Source organism: Sinocyclocheilus rhinocerous, unplaced genomic scaffold (genome assembly GCF_001515625.1).
Source record: "Sinocyclocheilus rhinocerous isolate Xijiao unplaced genomic scaffold, SAMN03320098_v1.1 scaffold591, whole genome shotgun sequence".
In the NCBI taxonomy this organism is placed as follows: Eukaryota; Metazoa; Chordata; class Actinopteri; order Cypriniformes; family Cyprinidae; genus Sinocyclocheilus; species Sinocyclocheilus rhinocerous.
In genome coordinates, this window is record NW_015641476.1 from 2,559,004 (window position 1) to 2,585,545 (window position 26,542).

At 37.2% G+C, this 26,542-nt stretch overlaps 1 protein-coding gene across 28 annotated transcripts in view; it reads right to left on the reverse strand.

The window, feature by feature from the left end:
* The window catches only part of madd (MAP-kinase activating death domain), an 81,786-nt gene that overhangs the window by 2,592 nt on the left and 52,652 nt on the right, over positions 1 to 26,542 (reverse strand). For 4 of the 28 annotated variants that reach the window (XM_016571789.1, XM_016571787.1, XM_016571782.1 and 1 more), the window contains 24 exons: positions 26,018 to 26,116; positions 24,837 to 24,875; positions 24,563 to 24,592; positions 22,479 to 22,538; positions 20,381 to 20,489; positions 19,473 to 19,659; positions 19,215 to 19,365; positions 18,675 to 18,878; positions 17,122 to 17,178; positions 15,264 to 15,364; positions 15,025 to 15,108; positions 13,336 to 13,494; positions 13,114 to 13,231; positions 12,543 to 12,605; positions 11,818 to 11,938; positions 11,342 to 11,447; positions 9,969 to 10,079; positions 9,755 to 9,862; positions 9,484 to 9,648; positions 9,245 to 9,317; positions 8,411 to 8,517; positions 4,982 to 4,990; positions 4,049 to 4,118; positions 923 to 969 (listed from right to left, as the gene is read on the reverse strand). In XM_016571789.1, the coding sequence (XP_016427275.1) occupies positions 923 to 969; positions 4,049 to 4,118; positions 4,982 to 4,990; positions 8,411 to 8,517; positions 9,245 to 9,317; positions 9,484 to 9,648; positions 9,755 to 9,862; positions 9,969 to 10,079; positions 11,342 to 11,447; positions 11,818 to 11,938; positions 12,543 to 12,605; positions 13,114 to 13,231; positions 13,336 to 13,494; positions 15,025 to 15,108; positions 15,264 to 15,364; positions 17,122 to 17,178; positions 18,675 to 18,878; positions 19,215 to 19,365; positions 19,473 to 19,659; positions 20,381 to 20,489; positions 22,479 to 22,538; positions 24,563 to 24,592; positions 24,837 to 24,875; positions 26,018 to 26,116 (2,378 nt within the window). The remainder of the gene's footprint in view (positions 1 to 922; positions 970 to 4,048; positions 4,119 to 4,981; positions 4,991 to 8,410; positions 8,518 to 9,244; positions 9,318 to 9,483; positions 9,649 to 9,754; positions 9,863 to 9,968; positions 10,080 to 11,341; positions 11,448 to 11,817; positions 11,939 to 12,542; positions 12,606 to 13,113; positions 13,232 to 13,335; positions 13,495 to 15,024; positions 15,109 to 15,263; positions 15,365 to 17,121; positions 17,179 to 18,674; positions 18,879 to 19,214; positions 19,366 to 19,472; positions 19,660 to 20,380; positions 20,490 to 22,478; positions 22,539 to 24,562; positions 24,593 to 24,836; positions 24,876 to 26,017; positions 26,117 to 26,542) is intronic. The other 24 variants (XM_016571795.1, XM_016571791.1, XM_016571798.1 and 21 more) reach the window with 21 other exon arrangements.

The window sequence follows — 26,542 nt, forward strand, 5'->3', positions numbered from 1 at the left end:
ATGTGGACAACATCCGGATACAGGTCGCATGTTAATGCCAAGTGTAAACGCAGCCATGGATTATTTTACAGATCTCCTTGCTATGTTTCTGGACTTGGGAACATTTCAGTTGCATTGCTGTCTATGCAGGGTCAGACAGCTCTCAGATTCCATCAAAAATATCTTAATTTGTGTTCCGAAGATGAACGAAGGTCTTACGGGTTTGAAACGACATGAGGGTGAGTAATTAATGACAGAATTTTCATTTTTGGGTGAACTAACCTTTTAAGATGGATCAGTGTTGTCAAATCAAGACACCTTTATTTCTATAGTGCTTTACACAATACAGATTGTGTCAAAGCAGCTTCACAGTGATAGGAAAAAAATAGAATAAATTATGGAAACTCAACTACGGAGACAATTCAGATCCTGCTGTAATGCAGCTCTAAAAGACAATAGTGTCATTATTTAGCTCAAGTCAGTTCAGTGTTGGTTCAGTTCAGATCAAGAACAGTGTGAAATTCATCAATCAATTCAGCTATAAGCAGTTCTACAAAAGGTTGTTTGTTATTCAGCATGAATCAGTTCAAGGTTGATTTAATTCAGTTCAATAATAGTGTCGATATTGCAAGATGTGACTTAGCTGTAAAATGTAGTCTTGCTCAGAAAAATGTACTCTTAAAAACTTTTAAATTAATTATTCAAAAATTGCACAAAACATTTAAAAAACATACCATTTGAATCAGTACTAATTTATATACGTTTCTTGTATATTTAGAGCGAAACAGACTTGAATATAGGTCAAATGAATTGGAATCTAATAAAAATCAGATTGAAATCAGATACTGCAACAAGTTTAGAGCTTGTGAATTGGATTGAATCTGGAAATCTGTATTGATACACAGCTCTACTGTATAGTACTGTATGAATACTGAAATCTTACCATAGGAGTCTTGTACTTATGGATCACCACTTCTTTAGTTTCAGGAACTGCAAATCCCAGTGCAAGACACAAAATAAAAAGTTCAACAGCAGTGGAATAACATACATAAAATATTCAAGGGCAGGGGGCAGAAACAGACAGAGAGAAAGAGTGACAGACAGAGAGAGAGAGAGAGAGAGGGGAGGCATACATACGGCCCATGACAAATGAATATTAATAATCTATATCTGACCCTGCCACATTTCAGACAGAGCTACAGAGCACTGAATCTTGCAGCAGGAGAGCAGCACTCATAAAGATCATATGACTGAACAGGTTTTATCATCGGTAGACGTTTCCCACAAGGCTGAGAATCTCTTATGCAATGGGGAACTGAATCAAGGCAGGCTCGAGGAGGAGAAAGAAAGCCAGAGAAAAGAGATACAGAGTAAGAGTGGTGGAGGATAGATGGAGAAATCAGAGAGAGAAAAAGTAAGAGAGGGAATATCATTGAAAGCTGAAGTTGGAAGGACATCCGGGGTCTGCTGGGTTTTTCCATCACTCATGGAATGACTTTTACTACAGGCATGAGCGTATGAACTCGAGTGTAGGAGAAGCGACATCTGACATCAAGGCAGTGCAGTGCAGATCGACAGCCATTAATGGAGAACGAGTATGTATGAGAGATAATGACAGATGTTGAGTTAAATGAGGAGGACAGGTTAAGGAAGAGAAGAAGAAAATATAAAGGTGACGGCACTTTACCTGCTGGAGAATGAAGGTTTTCATAGCAGCAAAGATGAGGGGCGAATTACAAAAAGGAAGCACAAAGACACAGCACTAACCCAGTCTAGAGCGACTCTGTGACTACAGAAGAGACTCCCTTCATTGTACATATCTCCAGAAGAACCGGTTAAACCAGGGGTGCCCAAACTCGGTCCTGGAGGGCCGGTGTCCTGCAGAGTTTAGCTCCAACTTGCCTCAACACACCTGCCTTTAAGTTTCTAGTATGCCTAGTAAGAGCTTGATTAGCTGCTTCAGGTGTGTTTAATTGGGGTTGGAGCTGAACTCTTCAGGACACCGGCCCTCCAGGACCGAGTTTGGACACCCCTGGGTTAAACAGTCTCTACATGGTTTAGTTTTTATCTAACTTTATGAAGCCTTCTATTCTAAAGACTGTGACAAACATTTTAGGTGAACTATCACTTAAAGCAGTATTCTTGATTAAAAGATGTATCAGAGGAAACAACTGCAATCGAAAACGGAGCTGATCAGTTCATTCGTCACAGAAGAACTTCAACTGTGCATTATTTCTCAAAAATGCTGATGTTGTGCAAGATCTTATCCACCGGAAGAATCCTATTCCCCTTCCTGCCAGATAAAAATGTAGTGTGTTATCTTGATTATCTTGATTTAGCTAATAAACAAAGCATTTCTTAACCAGTTAACAGTGCTTAAAGCTATTAGCTTGCTAACTGAAGAACAAAAAATGGAACGGTTTAATTTAAACGTTTTCTATACTTCAGTGTGATATGTGAATAATAAAAACAATATTTCGAGATATAGTGATAAGTATTTTCATGTTTTAACCGATTAATAGATGATATTAAAATTATGTTTAAATATATAACTAAAATGTAACACTAAAAACTCAAATCAATCGTTTCAATTGATGGTGAATGTACGGATCACAACATTATCATGTAGAGCAGTGGTTCTCAACCTTTTTTTCCACCGGGCCGCACTATGGTCCAAGTGCAAGTCTCGCGGGCCGCACGCATATCATTTACATATTACGTCAGCAATACAAACCAACCTGATTAAAAAAATAAATTTAAAATGAACAATAACTGCTGTACAAAGAGTAAAAAATATTAAATAAAAAAAACACCTAATGCAGAAAAGCCGCCTCTTTTTCCGAACTGCGTAGATGACCACTATCTTTCTTTCATCAAGCGGCTCGACGGTGTTTAGTGTCCAGCAGCAGCAGCAGCATGCTTGCCGTCAGCGCAGCTGAAGAGTTCTGCGTTCAAATGCATGACTGAAAGTAATTTTTAAAAATTGTGTTCAGCATGGTGGGCCGCATTTGAATTCGTGACGGGCCGCATGCGGGCCGCGGGTTGAGAACCACTGATGTAGAGTATGAAAAATGGATACTTGTTTAAAGATCACATTTAATATTTCAATTAATTTTCTATATGTGACCCTGGATCACAAAACCAGGCTTAAGTCGCTGGGGTATATTTGTAGCAATAGCCAAAAATACATTGTATGAGTCAAAATTATTGATTTTTATTTTATGCCAAAAATCATTAGGACATTAAGTAAAGATCATGTTCCATGAAGATATTTTGTAAATGTCCTACTGTAAATATATCAAAACTTAATTTTTGATTGGTAATATGCATTGCTAAGAACTTCATTTGAACAACTTTAAAGGTGATTTTCTCAATATTTAGATTTTTTTGCACCCTCAGATTCCAGATTTTCAAATAGTTGTATCTTGGCCAAATATTGTCCTATTCTAACAAACCATACATCAATGGAAAGCTGATTATTTATTATTCAGCCTTCAGATGGTGTATAAATCTTAATTTAAAAAAATTGACCCTTATGACTGGTTTTGTGGTCCAGGGTCACATATAATATTTCTATAATATTAAAAAAATTTAAATTCAATTTCTATTACATTACTTGTGTCTTTACGGATTCATTTTAAGTGAGCATTAGACGATGGCATATAATGCACAATTAAATATACAATACTGATCACTAAATAAAAATAAAAAAAATCTCTAGTGTTAATACTAACTCTAATATTAATATAATAATTAATACACCACTGTCTCAACCAGTGGAATGGCTTTGGGACCAAGGGGGACAGGATTCTGGAGGCAGATAGGATCTCGCTGCTTTTAGGTTTTTAGACTATGCACTACTGGAGCAACAACTAAAACTACGGTCCTACTGTCATATATATATATATATATATATATATATATATATATAACCTTTGCTCCTAAAGCTCATTCAGTCGTTCAGATCGCCACATCTAACAGTGCTGAACATGATAACTTCTTTGCTCTGCATGTGACTGAGTTACTGCTGTGTCGCGTACAGGCCTAGAATCAAAATGGGGGTAATTACCAAACTCCTCCAGGACAAAGACTCCTTTCACTGTATTGCACTTTTTAATGTGACTCAGCTCTATGAAAACCTAAAAACAAACAAAAACAAACAAAAAACAACAGGACACACTGTTACCAACTCAATCACACACTTGTGGGAAAACAAAAAAAAGTATTTTCTGAAGAGATGACAATCTGGACAGTTAGTTACTGTAAACTAGAGAGAAACGAAGAAAGAACATGATAAGCAAGCTGTTGAAAAGCTACCAGAACAAAAAAATATGACTGCACAAAAAGAGAAGTTTCCATGTTGACTGGATTACATGGGCCAATGACGCAAATGGTGAGCCGTAAAGGTTTCAACACCTGAGCAGCATTATGGGTCTTCATATTCTAGAGAGTAAAAATAACCCCAGATACATATTTTTTTTTGTCATTATTAAATTGCATTAAATTAATCAAAAAGTCAACAATATAGCTCTTAAGAGAGTCTCGCTTTCAAGAAAATCACTGTGTATTTACAATACTTGTCCAGCCAAGAGGAGAGCTGCCTTCATTCTACACTATTCATGTATGACGTGTTCTTGAGGCACTGGAGACTTGTATAACAGATGTATTTTTGAAGCACTAAAGACCAAAGAGCTAATATAAACCTGCAGCTGTGACCATTTGCACCAAAAGTGGGAACGAAATCATGGCACTGATCCCCCTACGTGCTGAAAGGGCCCATGCAAAGACATCCATGGAAAACTCCATCATCAGAAAAAAAAAAAAAAGACAGACACACGCAGACCAAAAAGAAAACAAAAAGAGAGAAAATAATACAAAAGACATTTAAAAAATAAGCACACAAAAAAGTGGCGTCTGCCAGAAAAGCTACAGTACAAGGAAAAGAAAGAAAAAGCAAATGAAAATGTCACACTAAAAAGCAAAGACTGCAGAGGTTGTGTACCTTCCGCTCCTTGCAGGGGGAGAGAGCATGGGAGAGAAACGGTTTGGATTATTATTGGACAAAAAGAGCACAAAACACCCTCTGGTGCTACGAGCCCACCCTTATGGTATTAAACTACAACCGCTGATTCCATCCAGAAAGAACAAAGTCTTCGTACATTAACTGTTAATATCTTCCATTATGTTTACATTAGTTTTGAAACCCCTCATGTGTTCCCACCCCATTACCCTCCATGCCTCCTCCACCAGCAATGAGGCCCAGCTCACTCACACATGCCTACAGCCAAAACAGAACAGTGCCAAAACCATTACAACACACACAACGACAACGAAACTACATAAATGATTTTTAAAATTCGAAGTTTTACAGTTTTCAACAGCACTGAACTCTTTTGCTGACCTTTTACCCGTTAGCACTCTTTAAAAACTCAAGTAATTGACTAGTGACCACAGCAAGGCACCCATGTTGTCATATTATAGCGATATTTTGTCATTACTTAGTCAAGCTCATCTAGTTCCAAACCTGTCGTTCCTCAAAATATCTTCTTTTATGTTCCACAGAAGTAAGTCAGTCACACAGGATTGAAACAACATGAGGTGAGTAAATGGGTGAACTATCCCTTTAAGTCCTTACAGCAGTGGTAGATTATGACCTAAGATAACCCAGGCAAAAGAAGAGGATGTTAGAAAAAAATAAATGACTCATTTAAGGTTTGCATTGTTTGCTAATTGTTCCAGTCTTTTCCAAAGTATCAGCATTCCGTAACTACTGCTTTTCTCCTCGAGGGAGTTCAGTGGGATATGTGCTTTTTCAAATCAAAAAGAAAACAGGCTTTTGTTTTCTAGACATACGTTCAGTTCACATTAGTTTTATGAGCAGCAAAGTAACAAGAGACAAATAACCAGGTTAAAAAATCCCAGAACAGCAGTATTAGGTGGAACAGAAGGCAGACATATGGTCTTAATCACTTAAAGTAGAATCTATAAAATCTGTTTTATTAAGAACTATTACTTGATTGTCTCTCATTAGAGCCAGTTTAAAGCATTTGTTTTTATAGTTGGTTAAGATTAGAATTAAAATTCACTAGCGTGACTAAACTTTTAAATAGGAAAGGTATTATTTAAATCTCCCCAACAGAGCCGGCCCTAGGCATAAGTGAACTAAGCGGCTGCTTAGGGCCCCCGTGTCCACCAGGGGGCCCCCAAGAGTACATGAAATGACAGCTTGATTTTTTTTCTTCTTCATATATTATGTCAATATTATTACAATGGGAATAATACAAAACACAATATTAAATAACGTATCATATTATTTCCATAGCAACGCGTCATGCAGGCACAATAGCGCTGTATGACAGATGTATCGCTTTTATTTAGTATTGCCTTTTTTATTTAAAATATTCACAAACTTGTTAATTATATCATAAACTATATGATACAGCCTACTGTGATTGTCAAATATGTGTAAATTAATTTGTTTTGTCGTTTAAACAACCTTAATGATCATGTTAGTTGATAGTATAATGCGCGCTGGACGCTGTCGTGTGGATCTGTCAGATTAACATCACGTAAATTCCCCCATTTCTCCCGAAATACATGAAAATATGTGGCCAGTGAACTGGGAGAAAAACAGAGTAAACTTTATAGTTCCCTACACAATGTGTATTTGACAGGAATAAAACACATCGTCAAATTTTAATTGAAAGCATTATTATTGCCGTTTTCCATAGAAATCAGTGTGTATTTAACAAACTATAAATGTCTTTTTTTTGTTGTTGTTGCTAGTATTTAACTGAAATGTCTAATTGAAGTACTTAGTTGAAATGTCTGAAACCTAAAATAAACTTTAAGTGGTTTAAAACACTGAACAGTTGTGATATATAAAAAGCACTGAGCACATCTTTCTCTGGCTCAGCGTCAGCCTAAGCGCGGCGCGTCAAAGGGTTAAAATCGATCGCATTTCGGGGGTGGAGGAGCGACAAATTGAACCTCGATTTTCTTATTATTATCTTTTATTCTTATCTATTATGATCTTAATATATTATAATATAACCTTTTACTTCGCTAGTTTTAGATGAAGGTTTTTGTCTTGTAAAAATAAAAATAACTATGCAAAAATAAATGTCCTGGCTATATAATTTTGTAATAAAAATAAGCTTCTGTTTCATAGACTTGGTACTGATAACATCTTAACATTATTTACATCAGCCTACCTTTGGGGTCTTTGAAATTATATTCCAACAACATTATGCCTCAATTAGCTAGCAATAGATTAAGAGTTGTTGTTTTTGATTTACAGATGGCTCGCTGCTGTGTTTAATAATTGATGTTGTTAAAATAACATTCTGGGCTGCGTTTCCCAAAAGCATCGTAAGCCTAAGTTGATCATAGAACCATTGTCACCAATGCAGTTACAATCAACTTAGACTTACGATGCTTTTGGGAAACGCAGCCCTGTTCCGTAAATGCACTGTCTGCTGGTTTATTTAGCTACTTTTCAGTACACCACATTAAGTATGCCACTTAGTACTGTAAGACTTTGAATGTTAAAGTGCAAATTAACACTTGGCCACACATGTGAGTTTGCTACTGTTACAATTAAAAATCGTAGAAGGGTAAAAGCATAACAGGCAGACACTGGTATGATGTAAGCAACACAGATACAACAAATAAAATTGATAATGGGTGTGTTAGATTTATAGTGTGTGAATAATCAAGCATTGACAATAATCAGTCGTATTGGCAGCACCGAGAGGCCCCCAAATATAATTCTGCTTAGGGCCCCATAAAGGCTTGGGCTGGCCCTGCTCCCCAACAATGTATTTTGTACATTACCGCTTTGAATATGTTTTGCACAAGGTTCTACGTCTTACCTCTGGCACACCACAACAAACCGACATCACACCAACACTCACAAACCGTAAGAACCAGAGCTGGGCGCCGTGACCATTAACACATCATACTAACACACACAGCGGGTGGAATGCTCTGACATTTGAAAAAGTAAATCTCTGCTTGTGATTATGCAACCCAAAAACAAACATCTAGCAAATAAAGCCAAACAACAATGACAACAACGAAAAAAGAAAAGAAAACAGCAATTCCTCTTAGAGATTCTTCAGGAACAACACTTCCAGCTTTTAATTTTTTTTAGAGTCTAATATCAAAATAAATGTTTCACTTTAAATTTTTTAGTGCATGCTCTTATTACTTTATCAGTTGCTCCAAAAAAATTCTCAAAGGAAGAAAGGCACGAATATAAAGAAAGATAGAGAGGAAGGAAAAGAGACATGGAGGGGTAATGAGATGAATACAGACGAGAAGTGGCAGAAAAGAGAAACGGAATTGGATGGAATGAGAATGAGAGGAATGGCGGTGTTGAATCTGGCAAGCACTTTGTCATGGTTATGATAAAGGCAACACCTCCTACCTGGCTATGCATAAATTTGAGATTGATGCCTTCCAGCGTGACCTGAAGGAGACCACCCTCCCCTGTCTTCATGTCCTGTACTGGAAACTCGCCTCCCAGCTCTGGACCTACACACATGGAAAAACGCACATGGCGGTGAGAGATAAAAAATACTTTGTTTATTCCAACAACAAGAAGCAGAAGATTATACATCCAAAAACAGGAGGAGTAAATTTCAGTTAAAATGGGCCACTTTTTTGGCAGTCATCTCAACGAAAGTGACCCAATTTATTTACAGTTCAGGGTCAGTAAGATTTTTTAAAGAAATTATAATAGAATTATAATATATTATAATTGTAATATAATAATTATTATAATACTTTTTATTCAGCAAGGACACAGTAAATGGTTTAAAAGTGACTGTAAAAATGTTACAAAAGATTTCTATTTTGAACAGCACCTTGAAAAATCCTTTAAAAAGTGTCACAGTTTCCACAAAAATATTAAGCAGCACAACAATTTTTAACTGTAAAAAAATAATAAAAAAAATAAAATAATAATAAATATTTCTTGAGCACCAAATCAGCATATTATAATGATTTCTAAAGGATCATGTGACACTGAAGACTGGAGTAATGGCTGCTGAAAATTCAGCTTTACATCACAGGAATAAATTACATTTTAAAATGGATAAAAAAAATAAAAAAAAAACAGTTACTTTAGTTTACTGTATTTTGGATTAAATAAATGCAGCCTTAGTGAGCTTTTTTCAAAATTATTATAAAAAAAATAAAATAAAAAAACCTTATAGACCCAAAACTTTTGAATGGTTGTGTACAAAGATGCACAATGTACCTGGTTTGATGCTTTGTTGTCGTGCGGCAGCACGCTCCATGCTGTCTTTAACACAGTAGTACAGTTCCCGACACTTAACACACAGGAACGGAGAAAGAGAAGTAGTCATTGATTCCAATTTACACTGACTATACTGAAACAATACAAAATTTCTGAATTGAGAATGAGACTTGTCACATTTTGAAGTATGTGGTGTGTGTGTGTACTACAGTATGCCTTTACTTTGATGTGTGTCTTACCTTCTTGGTGTAGAACTTGTTAAGCTGTGTCTCTTGACCGTTCCTCCTCCACAGACACAACACTTTGGTCTTGGGACAGTAGGTCATATTTATGAGCTTCTCATACCACCAGCGCTCATAGACTGTGCCGATGTTACTGCGCAAGACGATGCAGTCATCACACACCTAAGCAAACACAAGGATGAGGAAAGGAGGACCGAATGTTCAGTTACAATATGTTTTCATGAAGACTGGTTAAATGAAATTTAAAATGAGGGACACGGGCTCATACCTCCATGAAAAATATATCACCAGTTGTATCAGTCCCCGCATGCACAACAAATGTCTGTTTCTTAATATGCCGGCTGCCACTTGGCCTGATGAGAAGCTCCCGACCACTCTGCAACAAAACACACAATCTGTCAACCACTCATCACCTAATTCTGATATGTTTGGCTACTGGTTTACATGCAATAGCTGTAACTCTTCATCTAACTGGCTCTTACCAAATGTGCAAGGCGGTCCAGGACCTCATTGATCTCCTGACTGTGTGAGAGGCCAATGTGAGATTTCCCCATAAGACGCCGTACCTTCTTCCTGATGTCATTTTTACCGACCTAGATAAATGTAACAGTAAGAGTTAACATTAATGTTAGTCAATATTTCTGTGGAAGCCGTAGTGCATTTTTTTCCAGAAGTCTTTGATGAACGAAGTTCAAAAGAACATAATTTATTTGAAACATAAATCTTTTTTGACATTATAAATGTCTTTACTGTCACTTTTGATCAAATTAATGCATCCTTGCCAAATACAACAATTGATTTCTTATAAAAAAATATAACTGACCCCAAACTGTTCAATGCTAGTGTATGTATACATACACTGCTGTTCAAAAGTCTGGGATCAGTAAGATTTGTAATGTTTTTCAAAAGAAGTCTCTTCTGCTCATCAAGGCTGCATTTATTTGATCAGAAATACAGAAAAAAATAGTATTATTGTGAAATATTATTGCAATTTAAAATAACAGTTTTTTATTTTAATATACTTTAAAATATTATGTATTCCTGTGATGCAAATCTGAATTTTCATCATCATTACTCCAGTCTTCAGTGTCACATGATCCTTCAGAAACCATTCTAATACGCTGATTTAATATCAATATTGGAAACAGTTGTGCTGCTTAATATTTTTTTTGGAACCTGTGATACTTCTTTCAGGATTCTCTGGTGAATAAAAAGTTAAAAAGAACAGCATTTATTCAAAATAGAAATCTTTTGTAACAATATACACTACCGTTCAAAAGTTTGGGGTCAGTCATTTTTTTTCTTTTCCTTTTTCTTTGAAAGAAATTTATGCTTTTATTCAGGATGTGTTATATTGATTAAAAAGTGATAATAAAGACTTATATTGTTAGAAAAGATTTAACTTTATTCATCAAATAATCCTGAAAAAAGTATCACAGGTTCCAAAAAAAATTGCAGCAAAACCGTTTCCAACATTGATCATAAATCAGCATATTAGAATGATTTGTGAAGGATCATGTGACACTGAAGACTGGAGTAATGGCTGATGAAAATTCAGCTTTGCATCACAGAAATAAATTATATTTTAAAGTATATTAAAATAGAAAGACATTATTTTAAATGGCAATAATATTTGACAATATTACAGTTTTTTCTGTATTTATCGTCAAAAATGCAGCCATGATTAACAGAAGAGACAAATCTTACTGATCCCAAAACTTTTGAACATCAGTGTATAAACGTAATAATTTGGTAACACCGAATGGCTGAATATGTCACAACTGAACTGTTCACTTTAAAAATATCCATATTCGCTTAAATATACGTGAACTAATGAGTGAGTGTTTGTGTATACCTTCAACATAAGCATGTAGGCGATCATGTTATGCAGAAGAGTGGCCAGTAGTCTGTCCTCATCGTCCTCCAGTCTCTTGCGGTCATGCTCTCCAAGAGACAGATACCTGAGAGACCACAGCACAGTCACATTTAGACAACATAAACAAAACACAACAGCACAGATAACATCTGATTCCTAGCATGACTAAATGGCTTATAGCTTAAAAGCATTCCAATGTGTTGTTCATTCTCCCGGAGCGGAAAATGTGAAAGGCATTTCTGCACTGTCAGATGGGTGAAATTTGTATAAAAGCATGTGAACAACCAGTATGCATTCTGCATTCTATCAGTAAGGTATGTAAACTTCTGAAATCAGAGGATTATGAATGAAAGAAATTCATTCTGGACTAGTTATGCAGATGTTTTTCAATTTCATTTTGTGTTGCTTTCGATTCAGTGTGAACACTTAGGTAGGCATTTAAAGAATATACGAACCTGTCAATCATTTCTTGTGGTCCCTGATCCATCCCCATTCCTTCCCTTTCCAACATAACGGCATCCAGGTAGGCATCCTCCCAGAACTGCATCTGATCCCACAGAGTAGAGCGCTCCTTACCTACCCATACACACATATTTTCACTCTTAACTTGAGTAAAACAGTATTTCAATTCAACATGCCAGCATAAAACACTTCTTATTGTAAATGTCAGATGTTCAAGACATTCAAGAATAAATGAGTATTAAAATAAAACACCCTCCATAAATTAACAAACAGAAAGAGACCTCAAGCACCCAAAGCAACTGCATGCTGTAATAGATAGAGCTTGCTATCAAACCTTATGAAATTAATTTTAACACAGAGATAACACACGCCTCCATACATCTGCTTATTGTTTTAGCATTCACATTCTCTCAAGCAGCTTTTATCACCCCTCAATTTCACACAAACACATTAAATTACAAAATAAAGTTGGCGTATCTGCTCCGTCTGGCTTGTGTATTTGAATTCTCTCTTCATGCAAACAGTACCATGCACACACCAATAAATTCAAATATATTTCATTTCATGGAAAAAATTCAAAACACTCTACATGCTCCTTTACAAGACTTAAACACAGTCACAGTATGGATGTAAGGGAAGGCATGTAGTGTCTAATACTACAACTTCACAATCCCAAAATACACACATCCCAAAGGTCAAAGGCAGAGTTCAGCCATACTCAGAGAAAAGGTTTCCATGGCAGCATCCTCCAGTTGGTCCCAAACTGAGCTTTTATCTCGCCCTTTGTGGCATTAAACGGAAGGAGAAAAAGAAAAAAGAGGGAGAGGGAAAAGGCGGCAGAGCACAAGGCAAAGAAAGTGTTAGAAGCGAAGCTGTGTGCTGTCAGCAAACCAATAATTCATCACACGATGGTTAATATGAGGACATATTTGGAGCTCAAGAGCAAACAGCAAATTAACAGAACACTTTACAAAGCTCTAGTGGCCAGAACATAAGCAGGATTTACAGAATAAACTGTTGCAATCATTAGGATAAAGTCAGTAATAAAGAATTGTATTGTGCAGCAGATATGTTATTACAATTTTAAAATGTTGAGGTTATGGAAAACCAACAGAGACAACTTTTGGAAATACCGCATCATTTTAATGAACACAGACATTAAAAAATATGCCAGAGTTTATTACTAAAGCAGTGAGAACGAACATGAAAGGAAGAAAAGAAAAAAGGAAACAAAATGAATGAAAGGAAAGGAATGTTGAATGGATTAAAAAAAGAGGAATAACTCTTACCCAGCAGCCCCTCACACAGATAGATCCTCATGCTAACATCCTCAAGGGGCAGAGCTGGTGTTCCCTTATTAACACCAACAGGTTCCTTCACTCCTGGCTTCAGCTTATGAGTCTTGCCCTATATGTGTGACATTGACCACCATGTTCACATTCATTATTTTATTATCTTTCATTTGATCAGATGCAGTAAAGAGAATGACTAAAACAGAGAGAACTACTCACAAACACAGAGCTGGTCGCAGGGTTGGTCTCAATCTCGCTGTCAGACAGTGTGCCACGGGACAGGTTGAGATGTTGAGCATGTCTTCCTGTCAGGCCGTCTCCAGCAGTGCTGCTCAGGTCGCTGTCTGCACCCAGCGTCTCACCTGAGCTGTTACTCACCTGCAGATCCAAGGTCAGACATCAGCAATAGCACAACAATCAAGAGGGATTATGCGGCTTCTCAATGGGATCGTTCAATGTAAAATGAAAAATCTAAATGTTGTTTAAAATCAGCATGATTTTAGATTTTTCTGGGAGACGAAATTAAGCGGATTTTTTACACTAATGTTTAAAAGTTTGGAGTGGTTAAGATATTTTTAATGTTTTTGAGAAAAGTCTGCTACTCAAGGCTGCAATTATTTTATCAAAAATACAATAATAACAGCAATATTGTGAAATGTTATTACAATTTAAAATAACAGATTTCTAATTTAATACATTTAAAAACATAATTTATCCCTGTGAAGGGAAAGCTGAATTTTCTGCAGCTATTACTCCAGTCTTCAGTTTCACCTGATCCTTCAGAAATCATTCTAATATGCTGATTTGGTGCTCATGAAACATTTGTTATTGTTATTCTTTGATTAAAATAAAGTTCAAAAGAACAGCATTCATTTGAAACATAAATAAGTAACTTAAGAAACTTAAGCATGTCTTTATTTTCATGTCTTTTATGATCAATTAAATGCATCCTTTCTGAATAAAAGTTTTAATTTATAAAAAAAAACAAAAAACGATTGACCCCAAACTTTTGCAAGGTAGTATATATATCAAAAGTGACTCAATTGACTGAAAGCTTCAAGCTTGAGCTGTATTCCAAGTCTTTTGAGGAGAGACTGGATCCTAAATAATTTATTCAGAGAAAATATTCAAATATCAGATTCAGAACACTTGAAATATAGCATCTGCGTTGTATGGACTACTGTTATATTCTAATATGCTGATTTGGTGCTCATGAAACATTTGTTATTGTTATTCTTTGATTAAAATAAAGTTCAAAAGAACAGCATTCATTTGAAACATAAATAAGTAACTTAAGAAACTTAAGCATGTCTTTATTTTCATCAATTAAATGCATCCTTTCTGAATAAAAGTTTTAATTTATTAAAAAAAACAAAAAACGATTGACCCCAAACTTTTGCAAGGTAGTATATATATCAAAAGTGACTCAATTGACTGAAAGCTTCAAGCTTGAGCTGTATTCCAAGTCTTTTGAGGAGAGACTGGATCCTAAATAATTTATTCAGAGAAAATATTCAAATATCAGATTCAGAACACTTGAAATATAGCATCTGCGTTGTATGGACTACTGTTATGGTCATTCTGCCTAAAGTCTAATTTTGTGGTCTATAGAAGAAAGAAAATATCAAGTTTGGATTGAAAAGGGGATAAAAGTAAATTATGAAAGAATTTTCATTTTTGAGTGAACTATCTATAAACACAAACACTACACTACACAAACACAAACAGAAAGTAACACGCTTGTCTATAATGCAAGATAGAAATAAACAGATTTTTGGTATGGCCACAACAATAAGTCTGTAAAAAACTGTGAAACAAAACTGTCTGTGGGAACTACATATGATCTGGATCAACAGGAGTGTATTTTAAGGAAAGGATGGCAGTGTCTCTGTAATGGCCGTGCCCTACCACTGTGCTAGCCTCTGAGTCCTGGCTGGTGCTTCTCGTCAGAGCAGGAGGCTCGGAGCTCGCCAGGGACTCTGTATCACTCTTCTGCAGAGGAGACGAGCAAGAAGAACAGAGATGAAAAAAGGAAATTATGAACAATATGAACAATAGTATGTACAGGTATATTTAGATGCATTAAATTTCAAAATAAAATAGTCAAAGTTTTAAGATTTATATTGGGATATTAGGTTAAAACCCACCTGTGAGCCAGACGTCACACTGAGGCCACTGTCAGCACTGATCTGTGATTTCTTTTCCTCAGTGTCTCCACCTTCCAGACGCTGTTTTCCTCCATCAGCCCCTGTAGAAAGCACATAATCAGCTCTTCCATCCATTAACTCTCTGCGCTGCATTTTGGGACGTCACATGACTAACAGCGAGCTGAAGCCATCTCTGTTCTGGAGAGTGACATAACCGTTATCGATTTCACAGAGGGGAATAATGCCATTCAGCCGGCTGCCACTCATTAGACTACGCAGGTAAGGCAGAGAAAAACAAATAATGCTTGCGGTCATATTGGGGAAACTCACAGAAGCAGATCAGCTGACAGTGGGCCAGATCAGTTCACAGTAGCGCTAGGTATCACAGACACACAGACAGAAGCAGTCACACATGCAGGCAAACACAGTCAATCCATCGGACAGGAGGAAGCTTCAGCTACAACTAGCACACTCACTGCTTCTTAAATGAAGAAACCAATATTGCGATTGCAAACCCCAACTTGGTTAAATTACGCTGTACTGTATGAGGCATCAAGAACAAAAGAAATATAATAATACTAAAGCTGTATTCTAAATCTTCCACAGTGAAATCAAAGCGAAATTAGTGGCTTTTTCAGCATTTTCTTCACAGATGCATGTGGTCTTTGAAACTCTAACAAGATTCTTTGAAATTCATTCAATACTCGACTGAAATAAGTAACTGAAATGTGCCATAATGTAGTTTATCTCACATCTCATACTTGCATCAAAATATAGTAAGATAATTAAGAAATCAGGTGGAAAACCAAAGACAACACTGTGTTCAGTCATCGAGAAGTAACTAAGAAGAACTGCGCTTCAAAAATCATCAGATTTTCATTTATTTACACCACCTGACAGCAATGAAAAAAGAAATAAATGTAGGAACTCAACAAAAAATGTTTAAAAAAATCTAGGTGCGTGTGGGATAAATCTATTCCATCACGGTTGAAAAAATGTGAATGCTTTCAAGAAAAGTCGCCAAGGTAAAAACAAAGCAAACCAGTCAAGAATAGGGATGAGCATGAGTACTATGAAGTGAAAGCACTGATTAATTAATTGATCGTTTTGTGATTGGTTACAACAGTATATCGGGATGGTACCTTGTAGTCTGATTGCTCTGATTGGACGCCACCTACACACAGAGACTGACTTTCAGTCCGCATCAGAAACGACACTCATCACACGGAGTGTATACACAGGGACACATTCTAGCACAGGGGTCTTGCATTGCATTTCTAAAAGAACTATTAAAAGAACTAAACTAGACAAAAAAAAATTGTACAGCAAATCTTAAAAAACACTCAGCTCATGGCATGAGATGCTTAAAAAAACAGAAAGGTGTGATATAAAAAAGTGCTCAGTTCCCACCCAGAGTTCTCAAGTAGCCCAAGCTGATATATGCGAAGTACTCAAGCTGTCAAAATGACCAAAATGCACATCCCTAGTCAAGAGTTGGATTTGCACACAGAAATACTGGCCCAAATACTGATTTAATTTCAATATAAGCTAAATCTTTATGTGTACAGGACTTATTTTTAAACCTCAAAATCGATTGAATGGATTGCAAATTTTAACTTTGCAACTTTATACCTCGCTCCTTTTAAATAAATGCAATTTATTTGTTGACATAATGTTTGGGCCACATGTCTAAATGGGCTTTTTGAAAAGTAGTTGAATATCTGGGGGCAGATTCTGTTTCTCCCCACAATAGAAAGTGGTTTAAGGGAAGAGGACTGGTGCAGGTAGAAGGACAGAGTCCCTGTTTTGCAGTTCTGCAAAGGAAAGTCTAATTGGGTGCTTAGGGAAGTGATCTTACTCTGTTCTTTTTCCAAAGCTTTTTGCTTTCTGTTATCCTGGTGCTTGCTCCACAATTCTACCCAAGATGCATTGCAAGCAAGGAGAGAAAGACAGAGAGAGAATCAGAGAGCCAGTTGAATTGTCAGATATGGAGGATGAGCTTTTTTTTTTTTTTTAAGAGAGAAAAATAATAATAAAAAAATCAATAAATAAAACTGAACAAGTGCAAAATCAAATTTTTCAAAACAAGGATGTTTTGCAATGATCACACAGCCATATGCAAGCTAAATGAAGGATCTGATGTCACGTAAAACCATCCAATCATTTAAAGCTAATGGAGTCCCATTACAAAACATCCTAAGCTCTGCGACCCTGTTCCTGAAGAGCCAAAATGATGGATTTCACAAAATCAGCCTCATGACTCGGTTTTCTTTCCCCATTCTTGTCATCCATAATGGGAAATGGCTCTCCAAGGCGAGGGTGGATGGCCTGGGAGATGCAAAAGGTGTGAGATGAGGACGACAAATCAGCCTCACAGCTGGTGGGTGAAATGAGGTGTTGCAAAAGCAGGGGGTGCAGTCTCAAAGACATTCCGTAGAATTGCAGGTGCATTATTACCAAAGGACAGACAAGGCAAGGTTATGAGGGTTGGGCTTTGGAGAGGGTGAACGGTCCCCTGTACACAGACCCAGATATGACTGCCAATCAGAGACCTGGGCCTAAAAATCCACAAGCCATTTCAGACATTTTTAATGTAAGCAGACGTCTGTGGTCATCATAGGACTGTTAACAGGGGAGGCAACAGCTCAGGACCCTTTTAAAGAGAGTAGTGGTACAGTCCAAGACCTTCACCGTCCCACTATTTCACTCTTAGCTTAGCTTGCAGGTCTTTCACTAACATGCATCCAATGGATTTAAGGGGAGTTAGGACTGGCATACAGGATTTGAAAAAACACACGTTGAACATTCCAGAAGTCGTCTACATAAACTGGGGTCATACCAATCACAATATTCCACTAATGTGTCTACACCAACCAATGCCACCTTAAAATATTTGTTGGCTTCAAAAGCTATGGAACTGGAGAATTTGACAACTGTTTTTGGAAGGATCACTCATACTACAATGTTTAAAGGAATATTTAAACCAAAAAAAAAAAAATTCTGTCATTATCTTAGCCTCATGTCATTCCAAACCTGTATGGAACACGAAAGTAGACGTAGTAGTAAAAGTAGAAGTAGATAGTAAATTTGTTTTCTGTCCATCAATGAAGGGTCCAGTGCAATGTTTTAGACCCCAATGACTTTCAAAACATCTTTTTTTGTGTTCCACATAAGATAGAAAGTCATACAGGTTTGAAACAGCACGAGGATGAGTAAATTATGCAGCATTTTTGTTTTCTGGTAAAAGAACTCTTGAGCCAACTTAGGTCTTAACTTCTGGCACAAAGTCGGTGTAGACAGTTAATGAAATAGAGGATGCGGCCCTAAGGGACAGGTGGCTCCCAGAGAGCTCAGGGAACGTAACAAGCAGAGAGAAGGGGGCCCATGCATTGGGGACTGCGGTTTACACACCAATGGAGGCAATAAAATTCTCCTCGTTCAGACTCCGGGTATCAAACTGGCATGGCGATTTCTCTGTGGAGGGTGGTGGCAATTGGATACGGGGTACCAGGAGCACGCCTGCCGCCCTGGCGCTCTCCATTCGGCCCGATGGGCTCTCCTTACTGCCTGGGCTGCTAACACCCTCCATGGAGCTCCGTTTCCGCTTCTCTGGGTCTGCGAGCCACAAGTGGGCCCCAAGGAAATAGAGCACGGGAAAAAGGAAGAAGAGGAAACAGCAAAGACACATGGAGACAAAAAGGATAGAAGTTAAATTTGAAGGTAGGTTACAGGTGATTTCTCCAAACAGGTAGGGAAAAAAGGCTGAAACCCAAGAATATGTAAAAGTGTCTGACACCAAGATTCACACGGCTGTGAAGAGGAACAAGAACCTTCTAGAAAGCAGAAACTCTTTGTGTTGGTATATATCTATTGCTCTGAACGCAGGCAGAAACCATGTTTGATGCTAAATATTAACAAAAAATTTCATTTGGACATTCGAATGAAGGTTACCTTTGGTTTGGTAGTGGGTGCGTGCTATCTCTAGCAGACTGAAGACACTGGCCATGCCTCCCAGGCCAGCATTAGTGTATGAGTGCTCCAAACTGGACACTGTGCACTTCAATAGGTCCAACATGCCTTTATATACCTTCCTGTTTATCTCCTATATAAACAGGCACACAAAACCATATAATAAATAAAACATAAGTCAAAGTAGAGTTTTGCTTCAGTTAAGCATCAACTGTTGTTTTACTCGTCACTCCAACTTACCACATCTCTTATAACTTCCTGCTGAGCGTCCTCCTCTGATTGGACCACACGGTTGAGTTTGCTGAGCACAAAGACTCGCAGCTGTTCATTCTCTAGCAGGCGGCGTACCTTCTTCATGTTGAGCCAACCCACACCCTGCCCATCGAGCACGCTCTGGACCACCTCCTTAAGAAACTGCTGGTTCTCACTGCACAGCAAAAAGAGGAAGAGCCACATATTCACTTCACAGGCACTCAACAGAGCACAACAGAAGGGATAAAAAAAAAAGTAAAAATCCCATTAATTTTTTGCCATAAAAGTATTTATTTTTTTAACAATTTTGTTGTTCTGAGGTTATAAATTAATGGTATATTTTTAACAATACCTATATTTTTAACAATATCATTTAGGACATCATGACAGAATGATTTTTTTAAATGTATTCGTTTTATTTAGCAAAGATGCATTATATTACTAAAGAATTCCATTTCAAATAAATGCTGTGCTTTTGAACTTTCTATTCATCAGTGTCCTTTAAACATTAATAATGAGAAATGTTTCTAGAGCATAAATTCAGCAAATCAGAATGATTTCTGAAGCATCATTCTAACATGACAGCTTTGCCATCACAAGAATAAATTACATTTTAAAATATAACTTCAAACAGAAAAGAACCATGCATGTATAAATTGATAATGTATGTACAATGTATTTCTAAATATTATTTATATAAAAAAATATTTTATATTATTATATTATTTGTATTTAAATTAAAAGTACTAGTGGGTGGTCACCATTGTACTCTTGTTATAGCACTACTTGTAGTGTTTTCTTGCTTGGAGTAATCACATCTGCTTGCATTTTTCTAATTCGCAATATCCTTCAGATAAAAGTGCCTAAATGAATTAATATGAGCGTCACTGCAGTACCTGGTGTTGTTGGCTCTGCCCTGAGGAGATGGAGACTCTCTCTTGACGGTGGGGCTGTGCTTAATAACAGAGGATTTCTGATCTACCAGCGCTCTGGGAGCTCGAGCACCTACAACAGACCATTCACTTTGTCAGACTGGATATAGACCTTATATGAACGTATGTGTGTCACAAAACCTGCTTCCATGTGTCAACACCCACCCATCCACCAAACTACTCACCTCTACACACACACACACACAAATAAAGTGTGAATTCATTTAAATTCTTCAGTAAAAAATTCACTTGAAAACACACATCTAATAAACACCACAGCTGAAACACAATTACTACAGCATTAAAACACAGTGCAGTCTATGGCCTCTACACAGATGTTTTAACCCTGCGTCTGGTAATAGTACAGAATCAATAGAAATAAAGGGCAACACACATACAGCTTTTAACAGATTCACACACACAACCAACTTGCAAATTTTCCTTTGCACCTCCTTTGGACATTGCACCTCCTTTGGACATTGCAGTAAGGGGGTATTACATGACTAATGATGCTAATGTTGACAGTTAGAGGTGCAACTATCTGGTAATAGTACAGAATCAATAGAAATAAAGGGCAACACACATACAGCTTTTAACAGATTCACACACTCAACCAACTTGCAAATTTTCCTTTGCACCTCAGTATTTTGGACATTGCAGTAAGGGGGTATTACATGACTAATGATGCTAATGTTGACAGTTAGAGGTGCAACTGAAGGACTGGAGCAGTAAGGAGAGCTACAGGAACAATGACGCTTGTTGGAGGAAACACACACACACAGGCAAAGAACAGAGTGAGAAAGATAAGTGGAAGAATGGATGAGTGAGAAACAGACTGCATGGCAACAAGAAACAACACAAAAAAGAACGAAAAAAGCCCTCTCAGTTCAGATGAGCATACTACACACACTTAGCTGTGAGTGTATGGCAACAGTACATACACCAACACACACAAAGCAATTCAGTGTGTGTGTCTATCCAGCCTCTGTGCATTCATCTGAACATTTACATGCGTAAAGCACAACCGGTGCATGGATGGTTTGTGCTGCATACAAGGGCATTAACAGATGGACATCTTCACACACATTTCACACTGTGTGGTTAGATTACACGTTCGATTGGGCCAGGGAATATTTTCAGACAAGACTTACATGCCTCATAATGAAGTCTGAATAACTACATGTCATAAAGAGGTATTTTGAATCAGTTTTCAACAGTGATAATAATAAGAAATATTAGCAACTCGGCATATTAGAATAATTTTTGAAGAATCATGTCACACTGGAGACTGAAGTAATGGCTTCTGAGAATTGATAATAAACAACATTTTAAAATATATTAAAATACAAAACAGTTCATTTAAATTTGAACATTATTTCACAATATTACTGTATTTACTATATTTAAATATAGATTATGTACTGCATTTTTTATCAAATAAATGCAGCCTTGGTGATCAATAAAGAAATCTTACCAACCTTAAAATATAATGTACAGTCAGGTGGTCATTATTGGATGAACACAGAAAGGATGATCAGGACCCCAGTGTGGCGCAGAACAATCTTCAGTAACCATGAGTCAGTTTATTCTGCACTAACAACTGAATAATTGACCCTTTTTTCCCGCAAAAACCAGCATTCATTTACAAATAAATAAAATACAGTCAAAGTAGCCACTTTCTACCTAGATCTGCACATTCTGGACAATCTCTCAAACAACTTCATCTCAGTTTTAGGATAATCCAAAATCCAAACGCGGCCAAGAGCTTATTAGACAAGCCTCACTGAGATCTTCAATCTCTCTAACCTGCACTTTTCCCAAAATTTCTATATGCTATAGCACAACTCCTATTCTTTCTACAACATTACAGGCCCAGTCCATCAACAGAAGACATGACATGTGAACAAAAGAGTCAAATGGTTACAATCACAGTGACTGTTCTGACATTAGGTGACCGTCGGATGTGAGGAATGAGGAAGCAACAGTGGAACAGGATGCTGGGAGATGTAGCTGACTGGCTTTGGAGAAGCATGCAGCTCACGCAGCAAAGGGCAGAACCCACCTTCTCCGCTCCCCGGGCCGATCTCTGTTACAATCTCCATTAGAGAATTTAGCCCAAATACTGGACACAGAAGCCAGAATTAGTGCAGGGGGTCAAAGAGGGGACAGAGAACAACACCGGCCCAGACAGAACCAGTCCAAACATCAACCCACAACCACAAGCACCGGACACATGTACATATACAACAGAGAAAACCAGCAGAGAGCATGGAATATGAAAGAGAGAGAGAGACAGAGAGAGAGAGAGAAAGGAAAAAAGAGAAAGAGAGAGAAAAAAAATGAGAGAAAGACGGAAATCAGAAAGATACAAGCATTTCAGACTTTCATTTGGTCAGAATAGCTTGTGATTTGGGAGGTCTTGATTAACTGTGATTACATTTGATTAATGATAGAATGAAGCTATTCTACAAAACTCCATTCATGAAAAGAACAAAAACTAAACAGATACCATGGCTAATATAACCAGTAATATTATAAAAACGTTTCAGCCCTAAATAATAAATAATATATAAAGGAATTGAAATATTTTTATTTTTAAAGTTGCCATGAAATCTATTTTGTAAATGCATGTTATTCATCTTAACTTGAACAATTCATTTGTGCATGTTTCAATTATTAAAAGACTCAAGACTCAATAGAACCAAGTACCCATTCAATTTTTTTTTTCTGATAATCCATTACATTTGGATGTACAATCCAGAAGAAAAGATGCTGCTCCTTTTGGTTCATCACAACTTTAAAGGAATTACCACATTCAACATGACATGAAATCTAGATTCATTCCTCTCAGTGCGAGTTTTAAAATTCAGAATGGTCATAACTCATCGATTAATATTGTTATATTACATAGTATACTGTATTTGAAAACCCTGTACATTTTGATGCTGTTTGAGTAATATAAACTCTGAAAAGAGCAAAAAATGACTTATTGGAAATAGCAAAGAGGGCACATTTTTTAACAACATTACATTAAACTGATTATTGTTTATTGTTAAAGAAAACAAGGCCAATAGCACCTTCTTCAAATTGGCACAGTATAACCGCTGGAAGGATTGTCTGGTCAATAGAGGCAGTGAAACTATTCTGAAAAGGGGTGTGCTTGTGTGTTCACTGAACATTAAAAGAAAAAAATCATTACCAGTCGACATGCTAGCTGGAATGGTTTGGCCTCCCCTGGAGTGCTCTATTGGTTTTCTCCTGTACCCAGCTCTAAAAGCAGCATCCCTGCCGCTCTGCTTAACGCAGCACAATATCTGTGCATACAAGCTACAATCCTTGACACATCACAGATTTATCTTAAAACACCTAAACAACCACCAGACTTCAAAGTCTTCTTTATCGAGACTTTGGTGGAAACCCATCATCCAAGTTTAGTAGAAACTACATTTCAGTTCTGAAGCTGAACAGAGCTTGAAATGTACAATGTACTGTAATGGTTTTGTTATCTTCAATTCACCCAAGAAGTTCAGTTGGAAATGGAACAGACCTCAACTCTGTCTCCAATTGAGATGACACACAATTGAAGGAAAGATCACTTCAAAAACACACCGCACACGACACAAAGAGCAGTCAAAAATCATATCATTCCATTCCTACAGAAACATCCTTTCTGTATAGAAAGAAAAATGTTTCGAAATGCAACCACAAACTGGCTGTTGTCTATTAAGTGGTGCCACCATTATTATGTTCATTACTAATAATCACAGAATAGGAACGAGGAGAAGGAAAGGCATAGTGGATATACAGTGGGTACGGAAAGTATTCAGACCCCCTTAAATTTTTCACTCTTATATATCCTCTATCTTAGAGGTTCCAAACTGCTGTCCGACGAGATTTTATTTTCCAACCCTGAAATAGCACACATTATCAGTTCATAACAAGTGCTGTTTGGCGCTATAGTTTAGATTCAGGGGTGTAAAAGGAAGCATCCAGGACAGGAGATAGGAACCAATGCAAGTCTGTCAGTCAGGTTCAGAGTGAGAAAAGTGGGCAGAGTTTCTCATTCTCTCAGGACTTAAAGGGTCTATATTACTATCAACAGCTACTGGTTTCATCATTAGGGCAGGATACAGATATGAAACATACCAGGACTCTCAGGACTGTCATCAGCATCGTCTGAGCAATACAATCATCCAAAATCATAAACAAACAGAAAATAAAGTCAACAATAACAACAGCAGCTATAAGAACTGTGGTTGCTAGCTTAGAAAATGACTATATGTCTACGCCACCATTTCCCACTACATCAGTTTCTTCACAGTGCAAAGAGGAGGCAAGATACTGGTCACTTTCAGGGCAGCAACACTGGATAAAAGACATGTGGGTTGGGGCAAAGAAATCAGGCAACATTCCCACAAACCTTGATCTGTGTCCTCTGTTAAATCAAAATGTAAATATTCTTTAAAAGAAATTCATAAAACAAATTATAAAGGAAGAAGAGAAAAAAGTAGAAAAATGAAAACTAGTCAACTAAGATGAAGAAACATTCCTTTTAAACAGCTGAGGTTGGAGTCTTTCTAAACCTAATGCCTGAACTAAACAAACATAGTGTTACTTTTCCTTAAACTACAGAATTACTGAAGTAGAATTAACATCTGCTTATCTGACCCTTAAAGGGGTCATATGACGTTGCTAAAAAGAACATTATTTGGTGTAATGCAATGTGTTTATGCGGTTTAAGGTTAAAAAAACACATTATTTTCCATATAATGTACATTATTGTTTCTCCTCTATGCCCTGCCTTTCTGAAACGCGTCGATTTTTACAAAGCTCATCGTTCTGAAAAGCGCGGTGTGCTGTGATTGGCCAGCTATCTAGTGTGTTGTGATTGGCCAGATACCTCAAGCGTGTGACGAAAATGTTACGCCACTTACCAAGTTTAGGAAACTTTCCTCCGTAAAATGCACTTCTAGTTGTATCCTCTTTTGGAAGGCCAAACAAAGTAGTTTGGCTTTTGCAACGAAACACACAGCATCTCCACGACATGGTGGCCATGTGGCCAACAATATTACAGCGAGAATAAAATGTATGCTTGCTTTCTTTGCGTATACATTTGGGCGGTGCTATGCAAATCGTCCCACACAGTGATGTAGATATGTGGGGGCGTGTTTAAACAAGGCGTTTTAGGAGGGCGTAGATGAGCGTTCACTTTTATAAAGAATATCTCTTTGGGTTTGAGACTTTAATCTTTGCAACTTTATGGATCTTCTGTATGCACAAACAGCTTTTAACACTCCAAACAAAGACAAAGGAAAACATGAAATTGCATCATATGACCCCTTTAAATTACTTGAATTTAGTGGAGGTAATACAACAAGATCAGTCTAACTGGAGTGATTCAACCATTAATAGCACTGTCTTTGTAAAGACGGAGGTAAGAAAGAAGTAGACAGGGAAAGGAAAGATAAAGAAATGGTTTGGAGAGAAGGAGAAGAAGAAGAAGAGGAGAAGATAACTGGATTAGACTGGAGGAATGAGACAGGGCGAGATGGGTGGATGAGTGGGAAGGTCACATGGAGAGATCTGAGGGGATGCATGTACCTTTGAGGCTGGGGAACGGCGTGTTCTTCTCTCGTGCTTTATTAGGCAGAGCCAGACTGGACAGACTGAAACTGGTGCCATGGTTTTTATACAGGTTACCTGCACACATACGATTAAGGTGAACCGTATAAAAGAGAACACACGTTTGTGTGTAATGCAGCAACAATACCAGAAATTTCAATAGTCAGTCTCAATACTAGGGATGCAACGATTATAGATTTTGTTGGTACGATTATTGTCTGAGGAATAATCACGGTTTTACGATTATGACGATTATTATGCATTTATTCATTTCCCAACATTACTAATGTATAAAATCACATGAACACTCTTTAGATATTAAAGTGTTATTTATAGTGCCGATTCATTCACGAATTAGAATGAACCGATAGCAGCTGTTCTCGAGTCGACAACTCACTGATTCAAATGAACCGTTTAGTGCGAGTCTCCAGAGAACTGAATTCACAAGTAAGAACCGGGAGATCGTGTGTGAGCGCGTGCGAACGACTGATGCTGCTAAAAGGA